At 42.7% G+C, this 22,317-nt stretch overlaps 1 protein-coding gene across 8 annotated transcripts in view; it reads left to right on the top strand.

Moving 5' to 3' along the window:
* LOC403333 (cytochrome P450 family 19 subfamily A member 1) overlaps positions 1-22,317 on the top strand; it is a 188,118-nt gene that overhangs the window by 160,203 nt on the left and 5,598 nt on the right. For all 8 annotated transcript variants that reach the window (XM_085010975.1, XM_085010990.1, XM_085010966.1 and 5 more), the window contains 5 exon segments: positions 2,603-2,753; positions 13,495-13,649; positions 16,129-16,305; positions 19,038-19,152; positions 21,734-21,848. In XM_085010975.1, coding sequence (XP_084867101.1) covers positions 2,603-2,753; positions 13,495-13,649; positions 16,129-16,305; positions 19,038-19,152; positions 21,734-21,848 — 713 coding nt within the window.

Genomic DNA, 22,317 nt, shown 5'->3' on the forward strand with positions numbered 1-22,317 from the left:
ATACAGTCTCATTGTCTGTAAACAATCTGTTTGACCAAAAAAAAAAAAAGCACGGATAAGCAGATCATCACAGTCTAGGACAAGAAGTGGGATGTTAGAAACTCCTCCTGTGCCTTTTAATCATACCCTCTCTCGCCCCCAGAAGTAGAGAATCTTCTATTTTTGTGACAATCGCTCCCCTGCTATTTTATAAAATTTTCACCTATTTTCATATTGCAAACAATATACTTTAAGTTTGCCTGGTTTTACAGGTTTTAAAAACGGAATCCTACATTGCTTATTCTTTTGTCTTGCTTTGTAGTTCATTTTTATGCCTGTAAGATTCATCTAGGTTGTAGCATGCAGCTGCAGTTCATCTGATACGAAGTTACAGAAACACCTCATGGTTAATCCACCCATTCTATTCCAGACATTAGGGGACAATTGGGATATCTCTAGTTTGGGGCTATTGTGAGCAGTGCTGCTATGAACATTCATGTGCACAGGTTTCTCCAGGGTTTACACCGAGCATGGAATGAAACAGCTTCTTGATTAGGACAGGGGGCAAGAGGTCTCAGGTGCCAGCCTGATGGAGGCTGTCTCTGCACAAAAATGCAGGGAAGCATTTCCTGCTCCTCTTTGGGTGTGAAGAGACTCCCACAGTCTTTGAATGTATAGATCGGCATTCCCAAATCTGAGAGCAGAGAGCCGTTTAATGAGGATACGACCAGAGCTTCCCTAATATCCTACCAAAACTTCTCCCCTTCTAGACAGAGCATTATTCTTTCCAACTTTACGCTACAAGATACGCACGCAAAGGAAAGGATCACATTGTGGGATAATTATTTGATTTTGTGGGGTTTTTTCACATTTTTTTCCTGCCCAGCACCTGATGGGACTGAATTATACTTATCATACCCTTTCGGGTCCTTAATTTGGAGCTAGTGCCTGTAAGTAGCAGTGTCTCAGTGTTTGCTGGCTGAATTAAGCTGGCATAAGAGGGATCAAAAATTCTGCTTCTCTTACGGTTAGAACACTCAGGTTCTCAACCTTAGCAGAATTCATCACAATCTCTCTTTTTCAGGAGCTATGGCTCTTCACTGTCATATGTTAAATTTGAATGGTGGTTGCCAAATAGTAAGACTTTCTACATGGCACGAAATATTTAGTTAAAACATGAAAAGTAAAGCTGTTACTTGTATGTCTTTGTTCCTCATGGGCCTTGCATATTCGTTGAGTAAGTTTATTCCCTAAAAGACAGATGTTTGACTTCACAGGGACTAAGTGTAGGAGATATTTTATCTTTTCCATGTTTATCAATGTAAATACACCTAAAATATTCTAAATCATGATGACATTTAAAACTTCATCATTTACACATCTAATCACTTAAAAAATCATCCAGGAAACATTTATAGAGGATTTATAATGTTTCAAGCTAAAATATTTAGCAAAATATTATGTTATTACGCATATTTCATCTGACGAGAGGTCAGCATATCTGGTGAAATTTTAAGAAAATATGTATATAATCAAATCAGCTTGTTTAACTTAATTCTTTTTGAGAGCTCAATGAAATTATTTTAATGTTAAGTCATCTAGTTATAATATAGTGTTATTAGAACAATCCTAAGATTAAGAACCCTTAACTCAAAAGAACCCAAATCCTTGTATTGGTTCTATAGACATTAACAATGAAGTATAAAGACGAAAAAAAAAAAAAAAAAAAACCTGATCATCTTGTCCAGATTAATCCCGCCACTGCAAAATTAAGGAGTAACCTGGTTTGCCAGATTTGGAACTAAACTTTCAATTTAGATGATTCATGCAAAAACTCAGATTATCTAAATTATTACAGCACTGTACTGTCTCAGCCAACTGTGTGAGTTTTGGCTCACATTTCTGTCACGATCTACATCAGCAAGGGTGTCAGGGCCACTGCTCTTCATTAGTCTCAGACTCTGGGCTGGACACTGATCAGCCAGTGCCTCCTTCCTCAATGCTTAACTTTCTTTGATTCTAACGAGATTTAGTTTAAGATTCTCTTCTTAAACTGAATCATTTTTGAATGGAAAAAAAAAAAAAGGAATGGATGCCCTTTGTTGGACACTGTCTTTGCAGACCATGTTTCTCACAGCTAAAAAGACAACACCAAAACCACAAACGAATTCAAACCCACCCCATGCATTAGCTTGCACTTTCAAACGCAATGTTTTCAGACAAAACTAGGGAGCCAGACAGATCTGTCAGCTCATCACTTGTCCTGGTTTTCATCCTTGTTACCAGAAGACCTGATTGACTTGCATTTGAAAATTATGGACACCATTTACATGGCAAGGATAGAGTAGACCCTACTCCAGTTCATTGTGACTGAAATGATTGAGACCATATGGAACTGCTGTGGTGTAGACTCTGAAGTACTCGTTACTCATGGAGCTGTGAAGAGCCCCATGTTAACTTGTGTGGTTCTTTTAATCACTGTGAATGTGTGTGATTCACCTATATACATCAGAAGATATAAGTGGACAATCAGATTTTAAAAAAATAAGAACAGCAATAACTTAAAGCAATTGCTTTTCTTGATGTTGCTGAAATACTGACTGTGATCTAATGACTTCCCTAGGTCCTGGCTATTTTCTGGGAATTGGGCCCCTCATTTCCCACTTCAGGTTCCTCTGGATGGGGATTGGCAGTGCCTGCAACTACTACAACAAAATGTATGGAGAATTCATGAGGGTCTGGATAGGTGGAGAGGAAACACTCATTATTAGCAAGTAAGTCTGTTAATAATTGGAGACACGTTTTTAAAATCAAGGCTGGGAAATTGCCTAATAAAAAACAAACTTATTTTGATAGCTTGCCATCTTTGTTTCCAAAGCTATGTGTTTACTACTTGAATAAAGATGAGTGATTCCCAGGTAAAAAACTAAGACAAATAGAAGAACTGGGTTTTGCTTGAAGCCATAGGTACATATAAAGAACTCTGCAAAGACGAGAAATCATTCAAGATCTCACTGAGCAGTGAATGTGGAAACTTAGAATACGGATGATTTGGTTTTGACAAAATGTACTTGAAGGACAGGTATCATCTTTTATGTTTCCCGAAAATTTTGGTCTTAGCGGTATACGTAAGCATTGAAACAAGCAAACAAAACAAAAACAAACACCTGAGGAAAAAAATTCTGACTCAGTTGGCTGATATTTTTCTAATGACAGGCTACTGAGAAACTCGAGGAGGGTAGGCAGTGGAAGAAGGTGCCACTCATATGCTGCTGTCCTACTGGTGACTGTGTGCCCATGTCCTTGCTGAGGGACTTTAGGTAAACCAGGAACAATACTGCCCATTAAAAGAAAAGGTATTCTCCTGCCACCCTTACACTTACATTTTCTGGATAACTTTGGCAAACTGAATTCACTCCGGGGTTCACCAAATAGTCATTGACTGTGAATAACTAACTTTGTGAAATACTAGTTTTCTTACTGAATGACCATAGAAAATGGGGAGTTTAAAAGGGCTCATATATCATAGACGTTCAGCTATCTTTACCAGACTTTTAGCAAAGTTATGTGCCGAAGTGTCTCATTAACATGTTTTTATATGTATAATCCCTGACAAGGATTTACCTACAAACTACCTATAAACTAAGAAAGGTAGGGATATACTACTGATTTTAGAATTTTTTTTTCTTCCGATAACACAGACCATTGCCCAGAAGTAAGTGAAGCATTTGGAAACTACCTAGTAGTTTTTCAGGCCATGATAATATACGTCGTTTCTGAAAAAAACATGGTGAACCCAAAGCCCAATTCTTTGAATGAAATCCATGAAAGGATGGAGCAGGGCAGGACAATGTGTTATCCTTCCAAATGTTTCTATCCATCCAAGTATGTTATTTTTGAACCGAACTCACACTTCAGCTTTTGCCTGGGTTCTTCGCTATTTCTTTCAGTTTGGTATTGTAAAATTTGAAGAGTAGCTAAGACAGACCATGTTTCTACAACTAAGCAGAAATAGCTCCAGTGGAAGTGCCATGTCACTGGCATTCATAGTAAAACGCGCCAGTACAGGGCTTCTCAGAGTGTGGTCCCCTGACCAGCCGCATCCACATACCTGGGACCTTGTGAGAAACGCCCTTCCTCAGGTCGCACTCTGACCCCCTAAAGAAGAAGTTCTGGCCCAGAGATCTGTCTCCACGAGCCCTCCAGGTGATTGCGGCTCACTCCACTTTGAGATTCTCTGCTCTAATGAGGAGACCAGAGTTACTCTTGGTCTACTGAGCTCGGCTCAGCCAAATTTAAGTGCATTTGATACATTCTTATTTTCAATATCAATACGTCACTCACTTTTTTTTTTTTTTTTTTTGGTCTTTGTTTTTTCTAGGGCTGCACCCACGGCATATGGAGGTTCCTAGGCTAGGGGTCCAATCGGAGCTGTAGCCGCTGGCCTACTCCAGAGCCACAGCAGCTCGGGATCCGAGCCGTGCCTGCAACCTACACCATAGCTCATGACAACACCGGATCCTTAACCCACTGAGCGAGGCCAGGGATCAAACCCGCAACTGCAACCTCATGGTTCCTAGTCAGATTCATTAACCACTGAGCCACGACAGGAACTACTTCCCTCACTTTTACAACTGCCTAGACTCTTAAAATGTCGTGGAACCAATGATAACTGGGCTTGGGGAGTGAGACCTGCTCTTTCATCACCAGCACAGCTAGTTGCCCTCCAGACCCTCAGGTCAGGGTCTGCCTCCTCTGTCACCTCCTTCCCTCAGACACAGGTGAAGGGGACCAACAGGATATTTATCCAAAAGATTAATGCCTGAAGCTCAGGATCTAGAGCAGTGCTTTTCACCCTGGCTGCACATTAAAGTCACCCAGGGAGCTGTTCAAAATTCCCCTGCCCAGGCCACACCCCACCTTTTAAAAGGTCATGGCGGAACCCAGGAATTAGCCGTGTTTAGAGCCCCCCAGGTGAATCCCACATGCTGAGGAGCTTGAGGGAGGAGAGAAGGGAAGAAGCTTCCAGGGCAGGGGGCCTTTCCCAGGGGTTGGGGAAAACAGCTGAGCAGGTTGGGGTGGTTTTGTCTTATTTTCATACCCTAAATCCAGCTCAGGTGGTAGGAGCACAAGCCTAGACCTGGAGGGAAGAATGAAGCACGTGACAAAGGACCAGAGGACAGAACAGAAACTGCTATTAGATACCAGATACTTAGATCACCAGATAAATTCCCAGGAACCCCAAAGGCAATTCCTGAAGTAGGGTCCGCATTACAGCGCAGGTGGCATCTGGCCACACTGCTACTGTAGTCAGGAGAGCAACCTTAGCGACCCTGACAGAGTCCGGCACTGATTCACACTGAGGACGTGGACAACAACCCACTGTGCCCTCTCCCAGCTCCCCCAGCTCTTCCCTGCCCTGTCCTCCCAGCTGGCTTTCTCTGGTTGGAGTCTCTGTGTTCCCTTTAATTGCCTCTGAGCTGCTCACTTTTGTTGTTAAGGGCTGCACTCCCCCAGGCATAGGAGGTGTTTGTCCCCATCTCCTTCCCCTGCCTGCTCTTCAGTCCTTCCAGAACTACCCGTACCTCTTGAGAAGACCCCACTGGACCCCAGAGAGCTCTTTCTTTTTCTTTGAATACTTTGCCAGGTTGTTTCTCTTTTGAAAAGTTTGGCATCGGTAGCCATTACAACTGCACTGAGATTATGGCCCAACTTTTCAAATCAGCTTAGTCCTGGAGGGGTGGAGGCTGCAGAACTTCAGCAGGGAGGTCAGGCAGGAGGGCTGCTGGGACTCTGCCTGAGCAACTGGGGGCTTTGGAGGAAGGTCCGCCTGTCATCTGTAGATGAAGTTGGCATGATCCCCCAGGGAGGGATGCTCCAAAGTAATGAGGGTCTATAGACGTTATGCATGACACTATAGGTCATGTGTATACCGTAGTGTTTGGCATGACTATCAAGAAAAGAATGTGGGTAGCATCCATGAAGGGGAATTAGCACTTAACACACTAATTAGGGTCATATTGGTGCACCTGTTAGCAGTTTACCTACAAATAAGGGATATAGTATTTGTACATGTTTTAATCAGGTATAAATTTATAGGAAACTCATTCATTTATTTTTGAAGCATGTATTAATTAAGAATTGACTATCTACTGAGTACCGGATGATCCTAACCTACATAGTCAGTCATTATTGGCTCTTCATTCCATAAGTAAGCAAATACTTACTGACAACTTACGTACACCAGGTATCATAACAACTCAATCCTAAATCCCTACCCTTATAGAGAAATACATTGTTACAGTGTTAACATACCAACAATAAAAGTGTAAAACATATGGTATCGGTAGAGAGAACAACAGTCTTGGTTTACTTGGGACTAGAGGGTTTCCCACATTGTGGATTTTTACATTAAACCTGAGACAGTCCCAGGCAAACTAGGGTGGTTGTCCACACTATTATCAGGTAAATATGTGCTGTGCACAGAAGAGGAGATGGGTGGAGCAACTTTAGGATAGGGAGAAACCAGGATCTCATGTCAGATATTTTGACTTGACTTGCGTACTACCACTGAATGGGATGTGGAGAAGGAAGGTCTGACCCTTCAGAACTTCCACTACAGTCAGAAACTAGCACAGGAGGCTGAGAAGGATGCTCATGCAGAAAAGGGAAAACCAGGAGAGTGTGGTGGTCTGAAAGCCAGGGAGGAATGCATGTCAGGGAGGATGGAACTGTCAACCACCCAGATAGTGCCACCTGCTGGACAGAGATGTGAACACTGCATTTAGCAGTGTCAGTGGAGTGGTGGGAGCAAAGTCTGACCACTGCAGAGAAAAAGGGAGAAGAATCAGAGGCAACAGGTATAGACAACTCTTCCAGGGAGTTTGCTATAAAGGATGCAGAGAAATGGAACAGAGCTGAAAGGGATGTTTGGTCCAAGGAGTTTTGTTTTTTAAGTTAGGAGATATTACAACATGTGTGATGGGAAATGATGAATTACAGATGAAAACGGTTGATGCAGGAGAAAGAAGTGGTAAGCCAGGTGAGATGTGCAGGGGCCCAGGTGACAAGTGGAGTTGGCCTTGAATAGGGACAGAGAAGTTCATCCACAGGAGCGGGGGGGTTGGAGGTTGAAAGATGGGCACAGATCCTGGTGGTTGGACTTGCAGAGGTTCTAGTTGCTTTTGTTTTCTCAGTAAAGCAGGAAAAAAAAGTTTTCGGTTGAGATTAAAGGTGAGGAATTGGAACAGTGGCAGAGAGAATAGGCAGGATATAACAGTACCCAGAAAAGTGAGAGTGAGTAGGCTCAAGAAATGCTGAAGAATTGCCAGCTACAATGAGAGCCCACGTAATTTAACTGAGACCTGCCAGTGAGTGTATGTGTGTGTGTGTGTGTGTGTGTGAGAGAGAGAGAGAGTGTGTGTGTGTGTGTGTATACGTGTGCATGTATGGATTTTTGCCCTTCCCCATTCAGCTACCAGGTGCAAAGACAGAGTAAGAGTTAGACTGAGCAACGGTTGAGGTTTTACCAGCCAACTAGGACTAAGTAAGGGAGTTGAAGATACACTGAAGGGAGTGATTTTAATGTTTCACAATAAAATATCTTGCCAGCTTTCTAGTAAGAAAAGATCAAATGAACAAGAAAGTTAGAAGAGGAGTCATCCCAATTTTGCTCTCATGAACTTGACCTTCTGAAAAGACCAGGTCAGGTGTCTTATAGCATGTCCCACATTCCAAATTTCTCGCATTGTCTCATTACAGTGTCTTTGAACATACTCTTCTATTCCCAGTATTGCTTATACACTGAACAACAGGTTTGATTCCATTCATTTTAACATTATGTCATTTTAACATTATGTAATAATACTTTCCTCCTAGATGTAGGACCTTCATATTCCATCACAGCAGGAGACCAGGAAAGGCAGTCCCACATTAGTGATGATAAATTTGATCAGGTTAGGTTGTTTACAGTCAGAACTCTGTTACCAAGTTTCTTACTCTCTTTCGGTGACCCCAGTATAGAAGCTGGTTAAGAGAGGACACTAGAGGGCAATGGACAGGGAAAAGTGGTAGGACCAATGGAGTATAAATCACAGGCACAGGATAAGTCTACACAAAGCAAGTGTTTTTAAATGTTTGGTACCAATTACTCCATTGATTCTCTCCCCCATATTTCTAGTATTCATCACTCTTGAACCTGACCTCAGGTGTGGAGTTCTTTAAACTCAGAATGGGAGGATGGCATCTTACTAACCACCTAAGAACTTATTTCCTGACTCCTTTTCATTCTGAAGAGACAAGAACTTTGATATGTGTGGAGATATCTTTTTTTTTTTTTTTTCTTTTTTTAGGCATATAGAAGTTCCCAGGCTAGGGGTCAAATCGGAGCCATAGCTGCCAGCCTACACCACAGCCACAGCAATGCCAGATCTGAGCCTCGTCTGCGACCGACACCGCAGCTCATGGCAATACCAGATCCTTAACCCACCAAGCGAGGCCAGGGCTGAACCCACATCCTCATGGATTCTAGTCAGGTTTATAACCTGCTGAGCCACAGTGGGAACTTCAATGTGGAGATATCTTTTTTTTTTTTTTTGTCTTTTTGCCTTTTCTTAGCCCGCTCCCGCGGCATATGGAGGTTCCCAGGCTAGGGGTTGAATCGGAGCTGTAGCCACCGGCCTACGCCAGAGCCACAGCAATGCAGAATCCGAGCCACATCTGCAACCTACACCACAGCTCACGGCAACGCCGGATCGTTAACCCACTGAGCAAGGGCAGGGATCGAACCCGCAACCTCATGGTGCCTAGTCGGATTCGTTAACCACTGCGCCATGACGGGAACTCCCTGGAGATATCTTTTGACTTGAGTCACATTTAAGAAGAATACTGTTGCCAGGGACCAGACACTGTTCTTTCTGAGTTTAGGGACTTACTTGGTCTCTCCTCAATGGTGCAAAATCCTCTCCCAGTCAGTCAATCAGTATAACTTCTCTCTCACCTGGTGCTATAGGCCCACCTTGCTGTGGGAAGGAGGTCTCTGCTGCTCTGCGTATCAGGAGAGCTCTGGGCTGGTGTCCCTGGTTCTTCAGCAACCTTCCCTTCTTCACATTCCTGTTTACTTTGGTTAGATACAGCCAGTCTACTTTTGATAAATAATGTCATTTTAAACTGCTTGTCCTCAGTCACATTTTGCTTGCTGTGTGTATCACTTCAGTCTTGGCTACTTTGTGTTTTGCCAAGGCAGAGCCCTTGATTCAGCATAACTGGGATGTTGGTGCCCCCTAACGGACACATTGGTTTTAAGTGTTAGCTCTTTTTTTAATGAATATAGTTGATTTACAGTGTTGGGTCAATTTTTGCTGAACAGCACAATGACCAAGTCATACACACACACACACACACACACACACACACACACACACATTCTTTTTCTCATACTATCTTCCATCATGTTCTACCCCAAGAGATTGGAGATGATTCCCTGTGCTGTACAGTAGGACCCCATTGCTTATCCACTCTAAATGTAACAGTTTGCATCCACCAACCCAAAATTCTACGTCCATCCCACTTCTTCCCCCCGGCAACCATCATTAGCTCTTTATCAACTAACATTTAATTGGGTTGTAGTTTGACTTTAAGTTTTTAAATTTAAAGGAATTCTTCAAAAAAATGGACAGGCCAATATGTTTCATGAAATATGAAAAACTTCTAAAATTCAGAACAGAAAATAGTATTCTGTTTGTCCTCTATCCACTTAAATTGGTAGATATTAGTTTCTGAATAAGTAGTATACATTTACTTTCTGCTTTGATTCCAGAGTAAGGTGTGGGATGGTAATAGTTATGAAGTCTACTAATAAGAATTTCAGTCAATTCTATATGATGTTTCCATAAAGGACAAAATTTTTATATTTGTCAGCCAAATTAATTCCCAGGAATATAGAAAGAAACATCCGGATTTTTGTTCTTTTTTTTTTTTTTTTAAACAGTTGCTAGGAAGAGGAAAACTTGTCCAAAACTCAGGATCATTTGATAAGTATTGTCGAGAATCAAATCAAGAGTATATTTCACCTAGTAGAGAGTACTTTGATTTGAAAATAAGATTTTTCTTCCTGAAACAGATATCAAGTAAATAATTCATTCTTATGATAATTCTATTTTCATTTCTCAGCACTGAAATGGGGCTTTCTTTCAAACTTTAAATAGGACTTTGGAATTCATCACAAATGTGAGGGTTTGGCTAATTCTTAGCCCAGAGCCTAATCTACGCAGCCAGAGCTGAACTCCTTGGCTCACTGTCTTATAGGAATGTATTCTCACAGGCAATGCTGAACAACCTCCTTAAGGCAAAGTCATCCTTTTAGGAGCCAACTGTCAACTTGGAGAGAAAATCAAGTGAGAAGATCGTCACTCTAGGCCAGTGTAGGAATCAGTCATATAGACTGTACTAGCCACTTCCCATCTTGAGGGTTATGTGTTCAGAAAGCCCCCTTAGTAGGAGAATTTGCAAATGAGAAATAAAAGTTCAGTGGAGAGAGGGGAAGAAGAACCAACACTGCAGTGAACACCTGTTCACTTGTGTTGAACTTGAAATTTTAAAACAATATTAAGTTCGTCAAAATAAGAAAAAGTAACATCTAAAATAAAGTTAAAACCAGAAATATGTTACGCATCTTGAATTGCACAATGAGCACTGTGCAATTCTTTCCATCTTCTACCCCCTGCACCACAGAAAATGTCCAGCTTCTTTCTCCTTTGCAGAATCAAAGACATATTTATTAAAAAAGTTTTTTTTTTTTTCTCTTTTTGGCTTTTTAGGGCTGCACCCACGGCATGCGGAGGTTCCCAGGCTAGGGGTCCAATCAGAGCTGTAGCCACCGGCCTACACCAGAGCCACAGCAACATGGGATCCAAGTGGCATCTGCGGGCTACACCACAGCTCACAGCAATGCTGGATCCATAACCCACTAATCAAGGCCAGGGATCAAACCCACATACTCGGAGTTGCTAGTTGTGTTCATTAACCACTGAGCCACAGCGGGAACTCCAGTATTTATTAAACTATTTTCCTTTCCTGCAAGAATGAGCATGTTGTCTTCCTATTCCTCTGCTCAAATGTTTGGTCCCTTTGGATTGTCATGATCTGTGTCTCTGAACTCCACTCTGGTCTTGGAGACATGGCATAATCAACAAGCCTCAGGTGGGAAGGTTCTAGAATACCTATTTTAACTTCCCTAGCAGACCTGACTGGCTTGGCTCTCGAGCCCCAAGTCAAGGCTTATATCACTTCAGCCATGCCTATGGCAGCTCCTCACCAGACCACACAGGATGGGCAACTTTTATCCACGTTCTGGGGCCTGCCCTGTTCACGTGGCCGGAACACAGACTCATGAGAGGTCACCCTGCGGTGGCTTTCTCCAGTCCCACAGATGCACTGCAGAAAACCTCTATTCCTCCTCTGCCAACCCCTCGGCCCCTCTTTTTATTCCCAAACTCTGCTTCCTTTTGCTGATTATCGCCAAGAAAAATGGCTCTCAATTTGAATATACTCGAGTGGAAATTCTTGGGAGTTGCAGATACACATACGGGAGGAAGTCACTCTGCCATGCCTATGTGTCTTCAAGGGGAATTGGCACTTGGCCATATGGAGCCCATAGAAATCTGTGACATAAACGCTGTGATCTGAAGAGCCTGTTATCCTGCCCCACAGAGGAGGTCTGGTAACGTGCTTGGAACAGCTTTGTTAGCACAGGAAGGGGGAAGAGGACACATGAGACCTTGTCTGTGCCTGAGCAAAAACTCTGTGGTCCTACTGTCTACTCAGCAGCACAGGGACAGGTCAGGGCTCCATGTCCCAGACCTGACGTTGCCAGGTTATGGATAAAAAGCCTGCGCCTCAGAGGGAGGTGTCAGAGACGTGACCCTTCTTCCCTCCCTCACTCACCATAACCGGACAACACTGTGGGTAAGGAATTCGAGGTGACCTCCTCCTTCTGCCCTCGTCTGTCTGCCTTGTTTCCTCGCTGCACTGACTTTCCTCTGTATCATTTACATAATCTGGTTTGACTTCTGCAAGTGGGGTTTGTGACAATCTCCCTCTGCAGTATAAATATTGGCACTTATGAAAACAATGGACCTACAAACACCACACATCCTGCTTATTATCTTCTCTATGTTCTGATAAACCCCAGCCCATATGTGTTCACGTGCCCCCTCCCCCCCCCTTTCTGACTCCCACACAGAGTTAACCACATGGCTTTTTTTTTTTTTTTTGTCTTTTTTGTTGTTGTTGTTGCTATTTCTTGGGCCGCTCCCGCGGCATATGGAGGTTCCCAGGCTAGGGGTTGAATCGGAGCTGTAGCCACCAGCCTATGCCAGAGCCATAGCAACACGGGATCCGAGCCGCGTCTGCAACCTACACCACAGCTCACGGCAACGCCGGATCGTTAACCCACTGAGCAAGTGCAGGGGTCGAACCCGCAACCTCATGGTTCCTAGTCGGATTCGTTAACCACTGCGCCACGACGGGAACTCCCTCATGGCTTATTAACTCAGGACATTCTGGACATTCTGAAAGCAAGTCCTAGAGGGGGAGATGGGTGGGGAGAGGCTGTCTCCTCTTTCCTAGCTGCTCTCAAGGCCCATCCCAGCCCTTAAAAGCTGGGCCTGGGGGTGGGGAGAGAGGGCACAGCAGTGGAAGAGGAACAGAGGAGTTCAAGGAAGCCTGGGTTTTGCCAGACTCCCAGGGTTGCCAAGTCAAGGCCTATCGAAAGGCTCTGCACATCCTATGTCCTTGGAGAATTCTGTGAACCTGCAGACTCTGATGAATCATGTTGGATGCAGAGCCCAAGGGAGCCACTGCTGCCATCACAGAGACCCTTCCAGGCCCAGCCTTGCCACCAAGCCCAGGGCCACAGGTGTCCAGGAGATGTCCTTCAGTCCCTGAATGGTACCCCACTCGAGGGGCCAGGGCCAATTAGAGACTCGGGGGCATGGAAGGTGCAGGGTAGAACTGCTGCTTCCAAGTAAAGAGGTAAGACTTCGGTTAACCAGCATCTTCCAATTCTGAGGGTGATGTGCAGGGAGGCACTATCTGGAGCAGGGCTGCTTGGGGAATAGAGGCTCTTAGAACTAAGATGGTGTGGAGGGTTCAGTTTTGTGAAACCTTGCAGCTCTGACCACCTTGGTAGGTAACGTATTAGAGACTTGGAATTACAGAAGAGGAAGCAACAAAATGTGTGTTTGTGTGTATGTGTTTCTGTGTGTGTGTGTGTGTCCGTGTCTGTGTGTGTTGTACAATAAGGGATGATAAGCCAGAGAGCTAGTAAGTAGAAATATTTGAACCAGTAAGGAGTTCTTGTGCTAACGCAAGTGCTTATTTAATCTGTAAACTAGAAATTAGGCGGTGTATTTGGATCAAGATGCAGTTGCTATGAGAGCCACTTGATAGTCATACTCATCACGTTGATTTCTCCTGACCTTTAACAATTAACCCAAAGGTGTGCTTTCTCTGAAGGTCTTCAAGTATGTTCCACATAATGAAGCACAATCATTACACGTGCCGATTTGGCAGCAAACTTGGGTTGGAATGCATTGGCATGCATGAAAAAGGCATCATGTTTAACAATAATCCAGCCCTCTGGAAAGCTGTTCGACCTTTCTTTACAAAAGGTATTCAGTAGCTGGGTGGATTCTGTTCTTTTGCCTGTGAATATGACTACTTTGAAACAGTTTTTAAATTCTGCTACTTCTTGGTGTGAAATAGAAAGAGTTAACATTCATTATCCATATACGATATAATAGGCAGTATTTCAAGCATTTGATACCTTAATCTCACAGCAAACCCATATGGTAGATAGTCATAACACCTATGTTTTACAAATGACAAAACTGAGGCATAAACAGATAAGTAACTTGCCCAAGTTTCTACAATAGTAAATGACAGCAGAGTAGACAACCCCAGATCATACACATTTTGCTGCCACAAATCTGTTCTTGCTGCACAATTACATGAATGTAAAGAATTGGCACCCTATATACTTGATGTCACTTCAGTTAAGAATTTAGCATATCAGCAATATGGTTGATTTAACATAGCCAGTATGTTTGATGAATCTTTGGCTGACATTTGAGATGTTTTAGCAGAAAACAATTTGCAAATAAGTTAAATTAGAGCATTTTATTACCGAGAAGAGCTGTATCTTGTCCCACCTCTGAGCTTTATACCTATCGAAATACATTTGTAGTGAGCTTGTGATTTTCCCCCAGGCAACATAGCAAGGAATGGATGAGTAAAGACAAGACCCCAAGCACCTTATATAGTGACTTCCCCCTTTCCTATATGCTGCTGGAATTGAATATGGTCATGCCCTGAATCTGGTGCCAGATGGGTTGCTGGTCTGCCCACAAGCCACAGACAGTCTCCCTCCAGCCAGCCTCTATACTGAACCTAGATGCTGCTGTGTGGCTGATGAGAAGGGAACACCTATGCCTGTCCCAGCCAAGAGGTGAGGCCCCTCCACAGAGCTGCCCATCACCAGGACTCAGCACAACTCTATCACAGCTTCCTCTGTCCTAGTTTCCTACTGCTGTCTCACAAACTGACACAGACTTAGGAACCTCAAACCACACATTGAGGATCTTATACGCTTGTGGGTCAAAAGTCTGACATGCGTCTCAAGGGGCCAAAATCAAGGCACTGGCAATGCTGTGTTCCTTTCTGGAGGCTCTAGGGGAGAAGGTGTTTCCTTGCTTTTTCCAGCTTCTACAGGCCACCCACACCTTGGCCTGTGGCCCTTTCAATGATACTGCATTCTGCACATATGTTTAAGATGTGGCTTCAAGCTCTTGGACATAGAGACAAATCATACATCAGCTGGTAAGCAAAGCCAACCCTTCCATGCAAAGGGCTGAGTCATCAGGAGACATCTGTCCCAGTTGTGGATGTAATAGTTACCCAGGAAACAGCATCCTGGCCTTTCCTATATGCCAAGTTCCTCCTAGAGTCTCAAAGTATGCTACCAACCCAACCTCTGTTTTACACATGTATGGAAATGGTTAGAGTCTAGGACCACTCACCACACCTCCTTTCTTATTGGCAAAGTCTTCTTTCAGGCCTGCCACAGTACAGCTGATCTGTGTTGTTTAAAGACTCTTGACTTTAGATAATTGGAGTTAAAGAAGGGCTCTGACTTTAGCAGCAAGTCTGAATGAGAAAGACCTAAAAAAGAGATTACTCCTTTTAAAAGCTTGAAGAAACTTAGAACAAGGAAAGAAAGGACTTAAAGAGAGTTAAACTCTCATGTCAGACCACATACCAGAGGGACCCATTGCTGCTCAATGGTCAATATTCAAGCAAAAGGAGAGCTCAGAGCCAGTTCACTCTACCTAGTTTCAGTCATTATTCATCTATTCATTCACTCTTTCATTCATTCCTCTATTTAACAAATATATATCAAAGACCACCATGTACTATGGATTTGAAACACAAAGCTAATAGGTTATCACAGCCCTAACGAGTTCACAGTTCTGTGAGAAAGACTGCTGAGCCAACAACAGCAAAAAAATGTTTCACTATTATAACATTAAGTACAATAAACCTAGAAGTAGTTTGAAGAGAAAAGGAAATTAAGAGAAGGGTATGTCTGGTAATTTTTAAGATTATCATTTCATACATATGATGTACAATTAAACAGAAAACACTCTGGATCAGGAAAGAAAGATCTAGTTGAACAGTTCTGTAGCAACATTCTGCTACCCACTGCAACATTGAATAAATTTCACCCTGGCCAAATCCAGTCCTTCTTTAGAGTGAAATGTAAACAAATCAATGTTTCATGATTTATGGCCACAAGTACTAAATGTCTCATTTGTACTCTCACAAATGATTTGTCACAGCAAGAATAAAATTTAATGTTGAATAGCTCATTTTTAAATATTTATTTATTCATTCATTTTTAATCATAAAGGTGATACCTGCTAATAGAAAATTAGATTATAAAAATAAAGTATATGAACATTTCTACTCATGTGTTGAATCAAAGTGTGTGGCCAATTAAGCTCCAAACAGAAAGAGCCAAAGTCCTCTGATGGTGCTTGTGTGCCCTGGAGCTGGAGGAAGCTCACTCTCTGATTGATGTGCACCCTTCAGCTCTGTCCGGCCCTGGCCTGGTGCGCATGGTGACCATCTGTGCCGATTCCATCACCAAGCACCTGGACAAGCTGGAGGAGGTCCGCAATGACTTGGGCTACGTGGACGTGTTGACCCTCATGCGGCGCATCATGCTGGACACCTCTAACAACCTCTTCCTGGGGATCCCACTGGACGGTATGGAAACTTTCATCTCCTGACTTGACGTTCTGCCCTTCCTTGAGCAGGACACAAGAAGGGTAATGGACTCAAGTAAAGATAGGCTCTTTTGCACACTGCTCTTCTTTAAACATTTCTAAGGAGCCCTAAAATGTCTTCCTAAAATGTCTTCCAGGTAGGTCTGCCTTGTTCACGAACAGGATCTTGTATATCCATTGCAGGGGCCCTCTTCTATTTCTTGTGTTTCTCCTTATTGCTCTAGCAAATAGGATACTGTCCACAGTGGAAACCTAACAAATGTGATCATTGTATTTGTTCATAAATACATCCTACCACCAAACCTATATATTTAATCATTTCCAATCCTTATTTTAGGCATTATCTATGCCTATCTAAACATACACATACAATATATTATACATACAATAACACTCCTCTCTCTCAAACCCACATAAGTATGAAAACTTTGATTCTGTAATATCATTGGGAGCTGATGCTGCAGAAATGATGCTGATAACTACCACGGATTTAGTATCTATTCTGTGCCAAGCACTTTATTTATTTGTTTATTTATTTGCCTTTTTTTGCCTTTTCTAGGGCCACTACCCACAGCATATGGAGGTTCCCAGGCTAGGGGTCCAATCGGAGCTGTAGCCACCGGCCTACGCCAGAGCCGCAGCAACGCGGGATCCGAGCCACGTCTGCAACCTACACCATAGCTCATGACAACGCCGGATCCTTAACCCACTGAGCATGGCCAGGGATCAAACTCGCAACCTCATGGTTCCTAGTTGGATTCGTTAACTACTGCGCCATCAAAGGAACTCCTGTGCCAAGCACTTTAGAAAGTTGTTTCCTACAGTTTGTCACATAGCATTTATAACAACCCTGGCAAGACATCCCATTCAAAAAGCTGCTTTCCTCACTATTTTACAGCACTAAGTATTAAAACACATACATGCAACTCTACCATCTACAAAGAAGAAACATTAATCAGGGGAGTTCGTTCCATCTGGCTGTTATCAGCCTAATGTAATTTCTCCTCACTTGATTTCTAGCAGTGTCCATCCATTCATACATTCATTCAGCTGATATGTATCCATTGCCTACTATATGCCTATTTATGCCCATTTTGGGGGATGGAGCAGTGGACAAGACAAAGTACTTGCCTTCAAAAAGTAGGGAGACAGACAGGAAACTAGTAATATATTAGGCAATAATAAGTGTCTGGGATAAAAAAAAAACACACCACCACAGAGAAAAGAGCCAGAAAGTGAAGGGGGGGGGGTCAGTGGGAGGCCAAGGCTGTTGTGGAGAGGGTGGTCAGGAAGGCCTCTGTGGAGAGGACATCTGAACATAGCCCCAAACAAACAAGCCACGAGCCAGATGCAGTCCTGCGGGAAGAACACCACAGGCATGAGAACAACGCATGGGTTTCACACTTGCCCAAACCACCTGAGCTAGCACGCCTGCTCCCTGTTTGACCCCATTTGGTCAAGCAGACAAGCGGGAAGCCCTCCTTCCTCTTCTCCACTCTCCCTGCCTCATCCCCCTGCTCCTTCGTGATTCCTTACAAGAGTCATAGCACCCGCATCTGATTGACATTAGGAGGGGAGCCCCATTCACTCTGAGCACTTCAGTCACTGCCTCTTGCCTGATCCCCTTCGGACAGGCACTCCCAAAGTCCTGACTGCCTGCTCGACACACATCGCTCCTGAGGTTTACAGGCTTATAAGCCCCTGCTCCTTGGTTCCCCGCTAGCCTTGACTCCTAGGAGGGATCCAGGGACTTCGACAGCTGTTAACTCACAGATGCAGCCTGTGGTGCTAAGGACCTGCACGACCCACATGCAGTTATGTGTATTCTCCTTCTGCTCACCAGGCACTTGCTGAACTCTCAGTTTGCCTCAGGGACCCAGGGCGACTATGATGAAAGGACTGGACTCTGGGGTCAGAAAGAACTGGGCTCCAGCCTAGGGCCTGCCTGGCACCCTGGCTGGTTGGGGTTGGGTGAGCTTCTTCATCTCTATCAAGTTCAGGTTCTGCATCTGCGCAATGGTGACACTCACTCCCACAGAAAGACTGTAAACATTAAATGAATCTCTTGTGACAAGCACCTTGCCCTGTGCCTGGTATTTAGCATATTGAAAATGAATGTCTATTCCCTTCCCTTCTGTAGAAATTCAAAAAAATCAGGGGTTTTCTTTTCTCTAGTATTCAATTTAATTCATGAACATCCATTAAAAACTGACTGTGCACAGGATTCAGGATAAGGCACTGAAGAATTGAAGATTAATTCCACATTCTGGACATAAATATAAACAGGAGAATAGTGAGGCTTTTTGCCTTTCGACATAAATATAAACAGGAGAATAGTGAGGCTTTTTGCCTTTCCATGTGCTAGAACTGAGACCATAACAGCCATAGTTATTAGTACCTTCTGCCCCATGAACAGGACAATATGAAGGAGTTGGAGGCTCAGCCAATGGGAAACATGTTAGATTCTAGGCTGTGTTTTTAACACAAACTTGAAAACTGGCAAATCTCCGGTTAACTTGGCCAATTTAGATTCAAGCAGAATAAATTAGTACTGGTTTGTTTAGTGGCATCACATGGCTGAAACACCCATTAAAGCTGGAACCTTACCCTGCTTAGAATCCCAGGTGGTAGGAGAATTTACAGGGGATCTTTTCTGATCAATGTATCCTTTTTGGGCTCAACTGCTCTGCTCTGTTTGTTTGTTTTTTATAGAAAGTGCCCTCGTGCATAAAGTCCAGGGTTATTTTGATGCATGGCAAGCTCTCCTTCTCAAACCAGACATCTTCTTTAAGATTTCTTGGCTGTACAGAAAGTATGAAAAGTCTGTGTAAGTAACACATTTTAGAAAATATATTGGTGAGACTGGATTGATTTGCACTATGTCTTAGATATTGTTGGCTTTTCCAACAAGGTTTCTCCTTCTCAGAACCACAAAGGAGCTGTTGATTAAGTTGCAGAGGAAACACTTTTTTTTTCTTTTTTCTTTTTAGGGCCCCACCCAGGGCATATGGAGGTTCCCAGGCTGGGGGTGGAACTGGAGCTACAGTGGCAGGCCTACACCACAGCCACGGCAATGCAGGATCCAAGTGGAGTCTATGACCTACACCAAAGCTCATGGCAACCCTGGGTTCCCAACCCACTGAGCAAGGCCAGGGATCAAACCCACATCTTCATGGATACTAGTCAGATTCGTTTCTGCTGCACCACAGTGGGAATTCCCTGATGAAACACTTCTTACAGTAGTTTGGGTGCATGTGCCCAGACCACAGAGTAAAGCAAGTCCTTGGCCTGGGGCAGCTTTTCACTAGGAGGCTGAGATTTCCACTTCTAGAACTAGGACAGCATTTTATATTTTGTGTTGAAAAGAAGAATTGGCTGAGCCTGTCATTACTATTTGTCAAAGTTCCCTTTGGATGTCCGCAAAAATGGAAACATAAAATCATTTTATTGTGTTGCTTCTAATGGATTTAACTTAATTCAACTTGGATAAATTGACAGTAGTCACAAAATAATTTTTCATAATGAAATTCAATAAAAGGTGTTATTTTTTTCTTTTTAGTTATGTATCTGTATCTTACATCTAAAATCCTTATTAAATGACTTTGCTTTGGTCTCAGACTATTCCAACCAAAGCCTGAATGAGTGTCTAGCGGCCTATAGGCTAACCAGTGGGTGTTTAGTGTGTACATAGCCAGCCACTTCACATGCCACCTCTAACCACCAGTGGAAAGTCCAGGGCATCTAGAGGTAGTCATACCTGGTTTGCATCCTGTCTCTACCACTTAGTAACCAACTGGCCTTGGGATGTTATTTGAAGTAAAGTATAACCTACCTTCCAGGGTGGAGATATGGGTTAATGAGATCCCATATGTAGAGCAATTAGCACAGAGCATGACATGTAGCAGGCACTAAATATGATAGTTTTCTCCATGTCTTTGTTAATATCTTCCCCAGATGTCAGTGACTATCTTAAATTCTCCATTTGTAAAACTCCAAACTTGTTTGAAGATCGAACTTCATTCTGTTTGCATGTTTCAAAACTCAGTATATTCATCTCCAGGGAGGAAGTCAACTGATGTTGCTTTTTCTAGTCTCAAGTCATTGATGAGTATCAGGTGGATGATTTGGACACTTGGTTCCCTAAACATTTCTCTTTGTTTCTACCAGAGCTTATCATGACTTGAATCAATAAGATAAAGGATTTGTCTCTTCACTGCAGTCAGATTTTTGTGGTAATCTGAAGAGTCTTATGGTCAGCAGCTAAACTTCATCATTAGTTTAGCTGTGTTATGGTCAGCAGGTCCACAGAAATTTGCTGCATGAGACTGCATAGCAACTTCTCTTTGGTTTCCTTAAATCAGCACAGCAAGATTCCCTCTGTATACAACATTGTCAATGGTTAGTGCACCAAGTAATATCTCCTAGGACCTAGAGTAGTAAAGAGTCAGAGAAGTTTTTTAGTCTCCTTCCTCTCATACCCTTGCAATTGGCTAATATTGCTTTTTTATTAAGGTATGGATGACATGTAACATTACGTTCATTTCAGCTGTACAATATATGATTCTATATTTGTATATATTGCAAAACAATCATCATAATAAGTCTAGTTAACATTTGTTACCACACACAGTTAAAAATGTTCCCTTGTGATGAGAACTTTTAATATTTCTTTTAGCAACAAATATGCAATGTAGTATTATCAACAAATCACCATACTGTATATTACATCCACATGACTTACTATTATAAATTGGAAGTTCGTACCTTTTGATGATCTCCTCCACCCGTTTTGCCCACCCCCCACCCCCATATCTTGGTAAACAACAATCCATTCCATGTATTTGTGAACTCACATATTTTTTTCTTTTTTGGCCACACCTATGGCATATGGAAGTTCCCAGGCCGGGGACTGACTCTGAGCAGCAGCTACAATGATGCCAGATCCTTAACCCACTGCGCTGGGCCAGGGATCAAACTTGTACTGCCTCAGAGACAATATTGGATCCTTAACCTGCTGCACCATAGAGGAACTCCTGAGCTTACATTTTTTTTTTTTAAGATTCCACATATAAGTGAGATCATATAATACTTGTCCTTCTCTATCACACCAACACTTTAAAAAATGTTGGATTTAGCCTTTTGGTTCCAGTTTTTACCACTTAACTAGAGGTTACAGCCTTGATTTTGCTACCAGTGTGTGGTTACCTTAGCTAACTCTGGTTCCTTAGCATGAATTGTAATATATGTATAATTTAAAGATATTTGAGGAAAATTAAGTGTAAATTCAGTTATCCAAGAGGACTAATGGCTTCAAAAAAAAAAGGCCATTTTATGTCAACCAATGGCAAATGAGTTCATATTTTTAGATGTTTGAACTGAGTGCAAATAGATGATATTTTCATTTCCAGCAAGGATTTGAAAGACGCCATGGAAATTCTAGTAGAAGAAAAAAGACACAGGATTTCAACAGCAGAGAAACTGGAAGACTCTATGGATTTCACCACTCAGTTGATTTTTGCTGAGGTACGGACCTGGACTATCCATAATTCCCACGCAACATATGTGTATGACTGCTTGTCTTTGGGTGTCAAAAAATTTCCTGTTAATTCTGTCATGTTTCTGCTTTTAAGCATTTTCTCTAGTATTTCTCCCATCCAAGTACTAACCAGGCCTGACCCTGCTTAGCTTCCAAGATTAGACAAGATTGGGTGCATTCTGGGTGATGTGGCTACAGACTGCTCTAGTGTTTATAATGCCTCACTCAATAGCCCAATATTAGACACCCTGGTAGAAGCTCTTTAACACTGAAACTGCCCTGAGTCTGCATAATACAAAATATGAAAACCAGAGAGTCCAACACACTAAATACATAAACGGCTAAATGAGTCAAGTTTCAGCTGAAGATTGTCACAAAAAATGTCCATCATCAATCCTAGGGACACATAATTTCTGTGACTTCATTTTGTTGAAGTTTTTAATCCTTGAGTCCCAC

This window comes from Sus scrofa, chromosome 1 (assembly GCF_054392235.1).
Source record: "Sus scrofa isolate SSC_HxYL_T2T_F1_AM1 chromosome 1, Sscrofa_HxYL_maternal_Yorkshire_Landrace_v2.0, whole genome shotgun sequence".
In the NCBI taxonomy this organism is placed as follows: Eukaryota; Metazoa; Chordata; class Mammalia; order Artiodactyla; family Suidae; genus Sus; species Sus scrofa.